General features: G+C 48.4%; 1 protein-coding gene across 6 annotated transcripts; it reads left to right on the forward strand.

Annotated features, from left to right (window-relative positions):
- On the forward strand, positions 1 to 11,312 carry S100A10 (S100 calcium binding protein A10). 6 transcript variants are annotated; one of them, XM_008147257.3, is made up of 3 exons: positions 1 to 355; positions 7,907 to 8,049; positions 10,912 to 11,312. In XM_008147257.3, the coding sequence occupies exons 2-3, from the start codon at positions 7,918 to 7,920 to the stop codon at positions 11,071 to 11,073; spliced, it is 294 nt and encodes a 97-aa protein (XP_008145479.1). In that variant the 5' UTR covers positions 1 to 355; positions 7,907 to 7,917; the 3' UTR covers positions 11,074 to 11,312. The 6 variants fall into 6 exon arrangements, with proteins under 6 accessions (XP_008145479.1, XP_054567655.1, XP_054567652.1 ...); XM_054711680.1 differs by lacking the exon at positions 1 to 355 and adding an exon at positions 594 to 612; XM_054711677.1 differs by lacking the exon at positions 1 to 355 and adding an exon at positions 2,129 to 2,147.
- The last annotated feature ends 1,211 nt before the right edge of the window (positions 11,313 to 12,523 follow it).

Below are 12,523 nucleotides of genomic sequence, written 5' to 3' on the forward strand. Positions count from 1 at the left end.
TTTCCAAAACCGAGCCCGAGAGGAAAGGCACGGCCGAGGGTGGGGAGGTCCCGAAACGTTCCCGAGGGCTCGAGAAGTTTACGATAATGTTGTCCCTGGGAGCGGGCGGAGGCCAGGAGCAAGGTCCCTACGCACCCTCCGGGCCAGGAGGGTGTGAGCGCGGCGCCCGGGGCGGTGGGGGGGCAGGAAGAGGCGGGAGGAGAGGGGCGGTGTGAGCCGATCCGACACCCGCCCCGGCTCCTCCTGCTCCCCCACCCCCACCTACTAAGGCTCCCAGCGCGCCGCGCTCCGCTCACTGGCCGCGCGTCCCAGCCGCCTCCCAGCAGCCGACGATCCTGCCGCGCCTCCCGCCAAGGTGAGTCCGGCCCGCCGCTCCCGGCTGTCCCTGCCCCGGCCCCCGACCCGGTGCCCAGGGAAAAGCCCCTGATCGCCGCTCCGGCCCACCCGCCAGGCTTCGCGGGGGTATCCCAGCGCCTGGGGGGTGGGCGCGGGGGGTGGAGGTAGGATGGGGGGGAATCCGTGCTCTGGCCACACTCGGGCGAGGCGAGCAGCGCCCTGGCGCGACCGCTCCCCAGATTCCGGCGGACCCGGGGAGGGGGACTCGTACAGGACGTAGGTGTGGGTGCCCCGAGGTCCGATCTCTCCTCCCTTGCTTTACTCCCACTTGCCTTCTTTTCGACTAGACTCCCCAAGTTAAACGAACCCCTGCTTTTGGCCCCTTGTCTTGGCGGCGTGTTATTTTGTGGTCATCTTGGACCTCCGTCCAGCTGTTCGAATCCTCCCCCGCCTGGGCCGCCAGGGCAGGCTCGGGAGGGCTGCGGTCGGCTGGGGAGGGCTGGGCGGGTTGGCAGCTGGCGGGTACCCTTCCTAAGGGACACCCCTCAGCCCCTGGCCCTGAGGCTTCAGGTTGTGCTTCCTGTTTGTCTGCTAGGCGTGAAGGTTCTCACTGCTGAGGGAGGGAGGGAGGGAGGGAGGTCTATTTGATTTCTTTATAAAGCAGTTTTGCAGGGGGAGGGGCCGGCGAGAGGACTGTGTTAGGTTGATTTCTCTGCTGAAAGGGTTTTCCCCTCTTGCTACCTTAATTAAACAAATGGAACTAAAAAGAAATAGGGAAAGAACAGCCTTGGCGAAGGTCCTTCCAACCCAAATTAATCTGGCCCAGTGCAATGAGATAGAGATGTGCTGGATATCTGGCCACCCTTGAACTTGGCCAAAAGAATAGCGCCTCCTCCAGCCCTGGACCCTGCACTCTCCAGCCTCAGCTGGGCCCCACCTAACTGAAACCAGGACTTTGCCCGCTGGGTGGGCGTGGTAAGACCCGCTGAGGGCTGGGGGCCAGACCCTGCACAGCTTTAGGCCAGACTCTGGAATCCATTAAGCCCACCCACCCCCACCCCTTCTCTCTGCGGGGAGCTGGGAGCATTCTGCAGGGCGTGGCTAGCACAAAGGGCTCCAGGATTCTCCGAGTGGATGGAGGCCTGTGACTCAGCTGTGAGACCATGTGGGTGTGGCCCTGACGGTTCTGGCTACTCTCTGCAGATGGTTTGGACAGAACACTCCCTGGAGGGAAAGGGGAACTGTGCCATCTGAGAGGGCATTTTCCAAGAGGAAGTGAGTCACCCCAGGACTGGCTGGCAATCTGAAGGAGAGAAGGTCTCTCTTAGGTGAACTATGGATAAGGGCTGCAATTAGATGGGCAAGGCCATCATGAGACCGCTGCTGGGTTATCTGCCTCACGCTTGTTGGCAGGCTGCGTCAGCTTCGCTGGGGAGGCAGCTTTTCTGTTAAAAAGGCTTACAGTTGCAGAATTCCACTCGCCCACCCAGGCGCACGCACGCTCACACACACACACACACACACACACACACACACACACAAACTCCCCTGCAGCCAGTCTGAGTTTCAACCTGCAGCAATGGATTTTTATATCCTGCACTTCAGGTGAGGCCAGGTTCATGGAAACGCCCTCTCAAAGATCTTTGCCTCCAACGTGTTTCAGCAAATTGCAAATGATAACGCCAGGGGTTGGAGCAGGAATGAGTTCATAGAACTCATTTGAAATTTCTCCATCAACCCTGCCCCCACAGACTCCTGTCCAGCCCCCACAGACTCCTGTCCAGCGTCTACTTAATCACCTTTTCTAAATGGTATATACCTTCCTCGATGGCCCAAAGCTACCTCCTTCACGGTCCTTGATCCGCCATTTGGAGTTTCTTATCCCAGTTCCTCAAATTTTCTTGAGAGTCCACTGGGCACAAAGCATCCTGATTTCTAGGTGATGGATGCTCTTCCCTGATGTTTCCTGCATTCCTGCATCCACATCAGATGAGCCTTTTCCTCCCAGGTCTGGCTTCTGGCCAGCCACTCAAGCAAGCAACCCCAGTGAAAGCAGGCCTCGGCCTGGGCGGAGCTGAGGCTGGGTGCCTCCCTGCTTTCCACCGACAGTTCCAAAAAAATGTGACTTTGTAAGAGCGCCACCCACTTGGTATGCCCTTGGCTGCAGCCCCGTCTTTTAAAGTTGGGGGAAACAATGGAATCTTTTCAGGGTTCTAATGTATAAATTAGCACTCCGAGTGCTGGGAAAGCTGGACTGCCAGAAGTTTTAGGATCTTTTTTTTAAGCTTTTCATTTTCTTGCAAACGCAACAGTCTGGGAATATCGCATCCAATGCAACAAGAATGAATGATTTATTTCTGACAACGTTCAGCACTTCCTAGCCCTTCACGAAATAACTACCACCCAACGGATTTACTACCCACCAACGGATTTACTACCAGCCGTCACAATGGCTATTTGACTGTTCAGGATGATTAAGGAATAGGAGATGGGTGTACACCGTTGGGGTGAAGGAGGCTTCTGCATTCTCTCTTCCTACTGGGTAGCTCCTGGAACTTTTCCTTTGTTGCCCACGTTCTCATTGGGCAAGTTTTAGGTTTGGTGAACGTGGGAGACACAGGCTGGATCCAGATCCATTGCCCCAAGTCCCTTTTTCTTAATTTCCTTTGGGGATCAAGTTCAAGAATGTCTTCTGGGTTTAATTTTCCAAAAATAAAAAGGGGGGGGGGAGGTTCGTTTCAAAATCTCTGAAGCAAAAGGAAGGAAACCTCAAACACATTTAAAATAATAGATGTTTGTTTTTAGTGACACCCTGCCAGTTATTTTCCGGGTGGGCTGTAAGAAAACGACAGTATGGACAAGCAAAGTAAATCCAACCTCTTGCTCTTTGGAAGGATCCTTTTTAAAATTACGGACTAGATCTGGGCATGGGTCCAGAGCTAACATTTGGGATTGCTCAGGAGCAGGACTTTTGTAAGGAGGCCTCCTGCTTCCCTGCTACTCCTGGGAGCATCGAAATTGACTTTATTATCAATTTCATTCTCACTGATTCTTACGCTGCCTCTAATGGGACAGGGTGCTAGCTACCGGGACTTTGCTCGAGGAGCCCACAATCTAGTGAGAAAAGAAACAAACACAATTAACTAGAGGTTATGACATCTTTTTAAATAGTATGCCATTAGCCGGGGGACCTCCCAAAGGCAAGCACTGTGTAATTAGTATGTGCATGTGTCTGTCTGTCTCTGACACATGACCAGGACATGCAAAGTGTAAGAGCTCCGGAAACGGAAAATGGAATTCTCTACATGTGTGGAGTCCAGAATCATTTCTTTAGAGAAAACTACACAGAGAGACTATGGACTTCCGAACCTCCACTCTTAAAGACCTATTGTCCGGGCAAACAGGAAATATACAGATATCAGAATAAAATGATGCAATAAAAAAAAATGAGTGAACAATGAGGCAGTTACATTCCGTGGAGCTCACAGTGAGAGAGCAGAGCCGGAGAGGCATGAAGTAGAAATTGGGATGGACCAACACAAAGAGAAAAACGCAAGAGTGAGAAGAGAAAGAGAAGTCACGTCTGGGTCTGACCAGACCTGTTTAGCAGGACGCATGTTTTTCCTCTGCGTGTGGAATGTGCTTTTCTCTGTACTCCACTGTCTCACCCAGAGGCGGCCCCATTTGGGCCCCTTTCCCAGCCCTTCCCAGCTCTCCCGTCCTCCTGCCCAGCTTGAGCTACCAGGTTGGCAACCCAGACACGGGTGATCACACCTGCCAAGGAGATTACTTGATTCATTCACTCAGTCATTTAGCAAACAGTTAGTTAGTGTTTCTGGATAGAGCGGAATGATTCACGGTTCTTATCCCAGGTAGAGAGACAGACAGGTGAACAAATAAGTGAGTGTTTCAGATGCAGGAGGAGGTGGCCTGGGGCACAGAGAGGACACTGCTGCCCCTTAGCCCCAGGCCCAAGGCCCTCCAGTGAAAAGTGTACCCAATGCCGAAGCCGGTTTGGCTCAGTGGATAGAGCGTCGGCCTGCGGACTCAAGGGTCCCGGGTTCGATTCCGGTCAAGGGCATGTACATTGGTTGTGGGCACATCCCCAGTAGAGGGTGTGCAGGAGGCAGCTGATCGATGTTTCTCTCTCATCGATGTTTCTGGCTCTCTATCCCTCTCCCTTCTTCTCTGTAAAAAATCAATAAAATATATTTTAAAAAAAAGAAAAAAAGAAAAGTGTACCCAAGCTAGAAGTAAGAGTCCCACCCCCTACTGCATGAGGAGGTAAGAGGGGGTGGAGCGTGAGGGTGGAGGGGATGGAAACCCCAGGTTCAAGTCCCTGAACTGCTGCTTTAGCAACCGATGGTCAGTGCTGCAGTCAGTCAGCCCCACCCTGCCGTCGGCCCCGCCCTGCAGGCTCCCCGCCCAAGATGGGAGGGCTGGCAGCGCTGACTCAGTGGGGCAACCGCTGCTCTTGGAAAGAGCTGCAAGACCCGTCCGCTACCGAGAGAACAGTTTTAATCCTCACATTTCCCCTTCTCCCTCATCTTACTGTAAAACCAATGCGCTGGCTCTTCCTTCAAAACAGAGTTAACTGGTTCGTAGCCCTGGTCGGCGCCCTCTGGGGCCCAGGTTACTGAGGAGACAGCGGGCATCTCATCTGGTTTTCAAAGCTATTTTTACCTTCAGGACCTTACACCTCCTGGCTAGTCGCTGCTCTTCATTCTTATGGCAAATGTAAGACAAATAGTCAGCCGGCTGCTGTATTTACAGCCCATTTGCTGAACACACTGGAGAGAAAGAGAAGGGAGGGGTCCAGTGGGGCAGGGATGTGGCTTCCGAGAGGAATGCTCTGTTGCTTTGTGATGAGCACAGACGAGGAGGGGGTGGGATTGGGACCTGAAACAACCTCAGTGCTGACTAAGAGCAGACTGTCCTCCTCCTATTTATATATATTTACTACCAAAGCAGCTCTATTCTATATATATATATTTGATTTTTTACAGAGAGGAAGGGAAAGAGATAGAGAGCCAGAAACATCGATGAGAGAGAAACATCGACCAGCTGCCTCCTGCACACCCCCTACTGGGGATGTGCCCGAAACCAAGGTACATGTCCTTGACCAGAATCGAACCTGGGACCCTTGAGTCTGCAGGCCGACACTCTATCCACTGAGCCAAACCGGTTAGGTCTGTCTTCCCCCTCTTGAGGAAGATAGTCAAGGGTGGCCAAAATGTCCTCAGCTTACCACCCGTTTCTCTTGGAAGTTCCTAAATTAGCCTGGCTCCTAGTTCAGGGCTCCTCACTCTGGCTTTGCAGGGCACTTTCCTTCTGCTCTGCCCCGTGAAGGAAGTGAACTGGGCGTCCCACAGCCCGTTCCAATTTCTGGGATCTTTGGGGATTCGTCATGAAGAACTCTGTGCTCTACACTCTGTACTCTACTCTTGGGCACAGGTATTTTTAAACCTTTCCTGAGTTATTTCAGAACTGGAATGGGATCCCACATCCTTCTCCCATAGGTGACTCACTCAGCTGAGTCTTAAGTTGCTGGCCTTCAAGAACTGATCTAGGCCAGGCTGACTCCAGCCAAGCCAGCCCGCTGCCATCTGAAGCCATACGGGGAGATGGGGACGAGCCAGACCCGACTGCCTAGGACAGTGATGGGCAACCTTTTGAGCTTGGTGTGTCAAACTTCGCCAAAAAACTGAGCATAACTTGGGTAGTGTGTCACTTTGAGGAAAAAACTAACTCCAAGACTCTAGTCGCAAATGTTTCATCCTCAGGAGCAGCAAATGTTTCATCCTCGGCATGCGGCCGCGTGTCATCAGAAATGGCTACGCGTGTCAGTGCTGACACGCATGTCATAGGTTCGCCATCACTGGCCTAGGAAGAGAGGGAAAAGGGTGTGTTTGGTCCCGTCGAGTTAACCTCACAAGCGGACCGTGAGCATGAATGTGCCGCTCTCTCCAAGAGCACCGCCCTCCAGATGAATCATGCCCCACTCTGGTTTACAGCACTCTTTAGAGTAGCACATTCTTTAGCGTGCTGGTTCACGTACTTTTCTGGGTAGTAAGGGGTAGAATTTACTGTTCTTAAGTGTAATTGCTCAATCCTCATGTTCACCAACCCCACCTTCTCCTCCGTAAAAGATAGCATTTAGGGGTCTGTTTTGAAAACACACCTGTCAGCAGCAGAAGCCAGACCGAAAGCCTTTCTCGGGTTCCTATTGGCCACTCTCTAGCAAGGGAAGGTGCTAGCCCCTCCTTTAACTTGTGCTCACAACCCGTTCTTGTGTTTTGTTGTTGCTGCTTTAGGGAACGGTATGTTACAGCCTCCCTTCAAGTTCACCCGTTTCCTATCCAGGAGTGACTTTAGGTGATGTTAGCCAAAGCGGCTCTATTCTGGCCAAAGCATTCCTCCCAATGAAGTCAAAACCCATTGAGCTTCTATCAAGTACTAAGCACTGGGTCTTAATGAGACATGTACCCCCCAGATCATTATACCTGAATATAATCTGACGTGTTTTCTTTCTTTTAAACTCTTCGTGATGAAAGCTCTTGCTCTCCTACTGCACCCCAGACTGTGAAAGTAACTCTTCTGTTCTTGCTGCCCAAAATATATCAAAGGGGTTAGGCTATACTGTTACTTCTTCTCAAGGAACTAGATAATGAACGTTGGGTAGCTTTTATTCAGGTAGGACAACTGCATTTACTACCAAAGATGCAAATAAATGTCTTTGTTGCAATCACTAACAAGTTCAAAGTTTTAGTAAAGAATACATACCCAGCAGGCCAAATTCATTTGTAAGCAGATTTCTAAGCCTTAGGATTAGACTGAACCAGGTTACCAGTTATGCTTGGAGGGCTGAAGTGTCCCTACTCACCAGGCTTGACTGTGTGGGTTGCTGGTATTCCACCATATCTGAGAGTCCCATTTACCGGCGCCAAGAGAAATGATGAAACAGATATTCTTTCAATAGGTGCTTTGTCCATTAAGAAGAGGGATACTGATCCTGCCTTTCCCAATGATGAGAGGTCTTACTTTCATTCCGTGATTTATGCAGAATTAGCGGGCAACTAGATGAATCCCTCATTCAGAGCATCAATACCTGTGGTCCTATTTCCATCAGCAGGAGGCCCAAAACCAGGGGTGAATTGGTTCTTAGACTTACTGAATTTTGCAGCTGGAAAGAATCAAGTGGATGATCTAATCACCCTCCTCCCAATTATTCTCGAAAGACTGGCACTACTTACAGCTTAAAAGTTAATGTAGCCCTGGCTGGTGTTGCTCAGTTGGTTGGGCATCATCCCGTGCACCAAAGGGTTGCTGGTTCAATTCCCAGTCTGGGCACATGCCCAGGTTGTGGGTTTGCTCCCCTGTGTGTGTTGGGGAGCCGGGGGGAAGCCGAGGAGGGAGGTGTGCAGAAGGCAGTCAATCTACGTGTCTCTCTCACATCGATATTTCTCCCTCTCCCTCTCCCTTCCTCTCTCTCTAAAAATCTATTTTAAAAACTTTAAAAAAAAGTTAGTGTAAACTCTGTTTCTTCATATCTTTTAATATGTTTCAACAGACCTCACCAAAATGCCGTCTCAAATGGAACACGCCATGGAAACCATGATGTTCACGTTTCACAAGTTTGCTGGGGATAAAGGCTACTTAACAAAGGAGGACCTAAGAGTACTCATGGAAAAGGAGTTCCCTGGGTTTTTGGAAGTAAGTATTGAAAGGCTCAGAAAGAACCAGACATGGAATTCTAGGCCCTGGTTCCTTTCCCTTCTTCCTTCCACCCCTTCCCTGTGGAGGTCCCTATTAGAAAGGTGTTTTCATTCACTTATTTATTTATTGAACATTATTGAGCGTCTACTGTCTGTAAGCTACTGTAGGGGAAACAAGGTAAAGAAGACACAGCCCCTGCCCTCAAGGAGCTTACGATGGGAAGTGAAATAAGACTGCACACCAATAACTATAATCCGAGGTGTTGGTTAGAAGGAGTCCTCTGCATCCGTTGAGACTGAGTTGCAGGAAAGCCTTTCACAAGAATCACCACTAAGGCTACCTGGTTGGCCTCAGGTCCATAAACCTGGCATTGGAGATGCCACCTGGTCACATTCGCTTTGAGCAACCTGAATTGCCCTTCTTAAATCCCTTCAGATAAAGCTCTTAAACTTTTCCCCAATTCTAAACTGAAGAAATGGTGCCAAGCATCACTCCAGAAATCATGGCCTTTCATACTGAAAATGCTCCGAGAACATAGGAGCACAGCTTGAGTTTATATCTCACCTTTGTCAGAGACTGAGGGATCGTGAAGACGGGAAGAGGACACTGCCATCAGCTCAGACACATCACTCAGGGCATTAGCCATGAGGTACAGTTGTCCTGTTACATTGCGGGCCCTCAAGAGAGTTGTTGCATTTCACTGAAGGTGAAACATGGCTTGACAAAATATTAGGTGAAAATGCAAGTCCTCCTTCCCCTGCCACAACTGGAGTCACTTGAAAGGATCGTTCCTGAGGGTGGTGTGGAATAATGCATTAGCCTCTACAAGGCGAAGGGAGGTGACAGTAAAAGGCCTCTTGTCCTCTGCCTGGACAATACCACGTTAGTCAAGCCCCTGGACTCCTGACTCAGTAAATGCAGGATTTTTGTAGCACACTATGATTTACACGTCAATACCAGTTAAATAAACAGATATAAATAGCTAACTAGTCTCTCAGAGCTGCAGTTAACACAGTGCTGTCCCAGAATGGGTTAGGATGCACTGTTGCTCTGCTTTTGTACAGTCCTATGCTACAGCCCCAGGCCAGGAGTTAGTTAACAATGGGCAGACTGCCTTAGATTGTTGGGCCTCAGTTCCCTCTTCTGTGAAATGAGAGGGCTGGATGTAATTCTCTCCAAGGTCAGTTTCACTTTCAGAGATTCTTCTAGGCAGCCATAAAATGCAACGACAAAATATGTTTACTGTAAGCCCGCCCATCACGTGAACAAAGGCATTCTCAGTACACTAAATACTCATTAGTCGTGTTGTTGCATAAGTTAGAAGTCGGGATAAATATCACATGAGATACAGACCCTTCCTCCCTAAAGACTTTCTGGCTTGAGACACATCCAGGGTGTATGTAGCACTGAGTACTGAACATGCCATGTAATGAATGCCAGGCATGGAGTCATAATTCCAGACACACCCACACTCGCTGCATTCACAGAACATTTCGTTTCTAAAGTTGACTCCTCTGTCATCCAAACTGACTCCTTCTGACCACAGCCAGGAAGCTGGGGGTGGGGCCAGAATTGACTTAAACCCACCGAAAGTAGAGGTGGCTGCATGCAGCAGATTTTAGTTGTTTGCTTAGGGTAGGAGTTGGCAGTCCTTGGGTAGGAAATGCTGCTGCTTTACCTTAGGGATTTTTGAGTGCAATTTGTAAACATCTAGCCCACTCGAGACACTGAGTGTCCATTGCCTGCTCAGGTATACAATCAGTGCAATTCATAAATACTGGAACCTTTTACACTTCTCAAAGGCCTTATTTCCCTCTCTGTTTGATGGCATGGATCCAGTAGGAGAGACCACCAGTTCTTCTAACCATCATGACTCCAAAAAGGAGTGATCAAGCTAGTCACCATGGAAGCAAGGTGAAAGAACAAGCAAAAAGGATCTTGCCTGCCCATCTCGGTTCTATGCATTCATAGCAGACACTGAGAGTCATGGGGAGTTTATGACTCCATCACACATATTCCTTTTGAAGGAATCCAGTGAAGAGGACAGGATGGCATAGATTTACCAACTCATTAAGAATGGAAGCCATGTTAGAGACCCTCTAAGTCCAACCTCCTCCATTCATAGCTGATACATGAAGGCTCACTAAGAGTGACTTACTCAAGTTTACATGGTTAACAGGATATGAAGCCACACTAGCTTGGCCTGCCCTGTGCCAAGAAATGAAGAGAAATGAGGGCAATCTACCTATCTTCTCCAAACCTAGCACACCACATGACATCATCAACACCTCCTTAAAATCCATAGAACAGTGATCTGAAACTTACTCCCTAATCTTTTGAGATATTTTCCTAAGCGTTTCATATTTAAAGGACTTGACTATCAGGAATAAAAGTTTGTTAAGAGAATGTAAGTTTAAGCTACAAAATGGGGGAGTTTCGGGTGGTTCTTAGGCAGAATCTCGTGATTTTAAAAATTGTGGGAATAACTGAACTGGAAGCAAAACAAGTCAGAAAGCCACGCTGGTTCTAACTGGCAAGAGCAATGGATTGAGAAGGAGGAGGCTTGGGTCCACCTTCTCTGGCACAGAATAAGCCATTTTTAAGGTCCCTGTCATTATATGAAAGAAAAAAAAAATGCCATGGAAACCTCTTTCCTAGTTGAAAGTAAATTACAATTTACTGAAATGCTCCCTCAAGACAGCAAAATCCATTTAGATGATTTCCAAAGATCACTTATAACCTAAAACAAGAATTCTGATCATTGAGAGATTATACTCATGGTTGTCAGCTGTACAAATCAAAGAAGTGAGTCATTGCAACCACTGACTGGTCTTTCTTACCTTTGCTTTTGTTTTTCAGAATCAAAAAGACCCTCTGGCTGTAGACAAAATAATGAAGGACCTGGACCAGTGCCGAGACGGCAGAGTGGGCTTCCAGAGCTTCTTTTCGCTAATTGCTGGGCTCACCATCGCATGCAATGACTATTTCGTAGTACACATGAAGCAGAAGGGAAGGAAGTGAGCAGTCACTTTGTCCTGATAAGAGTTCTCCCAATGGGTCCCTTAAGGAATATGTGCCCCACAGCTTCCCCCTGTATAAGAATTTCATGAGCAGATTCGGGACCCTTAAAAAAAAATGTACAAATAAAATCCCACCCCCACTGAACAAGAGAAAGAAAAGCCAATAAAGCCAGATAAGCTTTTGATTTTTATATTGCTTGTATCCTCTTGCCCCCCAATAAACAAGTTTCTTTTTTAGTTCCTAATTTGAGACAGAATGTTTACTTCTTCAGAAATGCTTGTTCCCTACTGCATTTCAAAGAAAACAAAACAAGCCCGGCTGGTGTTGCTCAGTGGTTGAGCATTGACCCATGAACCAGGAGGTCACAGTTCTCAATTCCCGGTCAGGGCACATGCCCGGGTTGTGGGCTCAATCCCCAGTAGGGGGCTTGCAGGAGGCAGCTGATCGATGATTCTCTCTCATCATTGATGTTGCTACCTCTCTCTTCCTCTCTCTCTGAAATCAATAAAAACATTTAAAGCAAAAAACAAAATGCCCTTGGGCAGCCAGCACACTGTAAAGCTCTTGCCACAGAACCCTACCCACCTGGCTTGGAGTCTAACTTCTCTCAGTGACCTGCCTGTGTAGCTCTGTCTAGACGAAGGACCAGAACTCCAGGGATGAAGAGAAGGCGCTTCAGGAATATATTCTCATTTCACACTACTGAGCACAGCCTTGCCCTGGTACATCAGTGCCTTTCCAACCAGCACTTTGGATGCCTGAGATGTCTGAGACCATTTTTCAGAGCAAAGTGTCAGTAAGCTCTAGGGTAAAAATAAGCCCATAAGGCAACTCAAGAAACAAAGAGTCTATGTGATGCCTCAATAACATCACATTGACATTTATTGAGTTGTCACGAAATGTCAGGAAATAGACTAGCATGACTTAGATCGTGGGGTGGTGCTTTTTTGTTGAAGGGCTAGGACTGATGTCTTGATAAAGAAGCAAACTTTCTCCCAGCCCTTTCTGTGCCTGCCTACAAGCTTCAGCATATATGCATTAGATGCTAGGTGCTTATTAATATTATAGTACTCTTTTTATAGAGAGAGGATGTATGAATTGGCACATGAAATTGTTCCAATAAAATAGGTCAGTGAAGATGGAAACAATTATTTTTATGATTGGACACATAAACATAATTCTTGGGAAAAGTCCCACATAAGGTCATCGACCATCACATATAGAAAAGCATGCAAAAGGGAACAGGATAGTCCAAAACTAGCTTTGGGGGAGATACATCCAATAAAATTAAGGTCAAAGATAAAATTCCAACCATTTAATTTTGTCCATCAAATGAACAAAACAGCCAAAACCGGTTTGGCTCAATGGATAGAGCGTCAGCCTGCGGACTGAAAGGTCCCGGGTTCGATTCCGGTCAAGGGCATGTACCTTGGTTGCAGGCACATCCCCA

The sequence above is a fragment of the Eptesicus fuscus genome, chromosome 22 (assembly GCF_027574615.1).
Source record: "Eptesicus fuscus isolate TK198812 chromosome 22, DD_ASM_mEF_20220401, whole genome shotgun sequence".
Taxonomy (NCBI): domain Eukaryota; kingdom Metazoa; phylum Chordata; class Mammalia; order Chiroptera; family Vespertilionidae; genus Eptesicus; species Eptesicus fuscus.

Bases quoted from the DNA above. Each gene is read 5' to 3' on its own strand.
- S100A10 (XM_008147257.3), top strand. From the start codon at position 7,918: ATGCCGTCTCAAATGGAACACGCCATGGAAACCATGATGTTCACGTTT. The intron at 8,050-10,911 runs GTAAGTATTGAA...TTTGTTTTTCAG, and splicing joins AGTTCCCTGGGTTTTTGGAA to AATCAAAAAGACCCTCTGGC.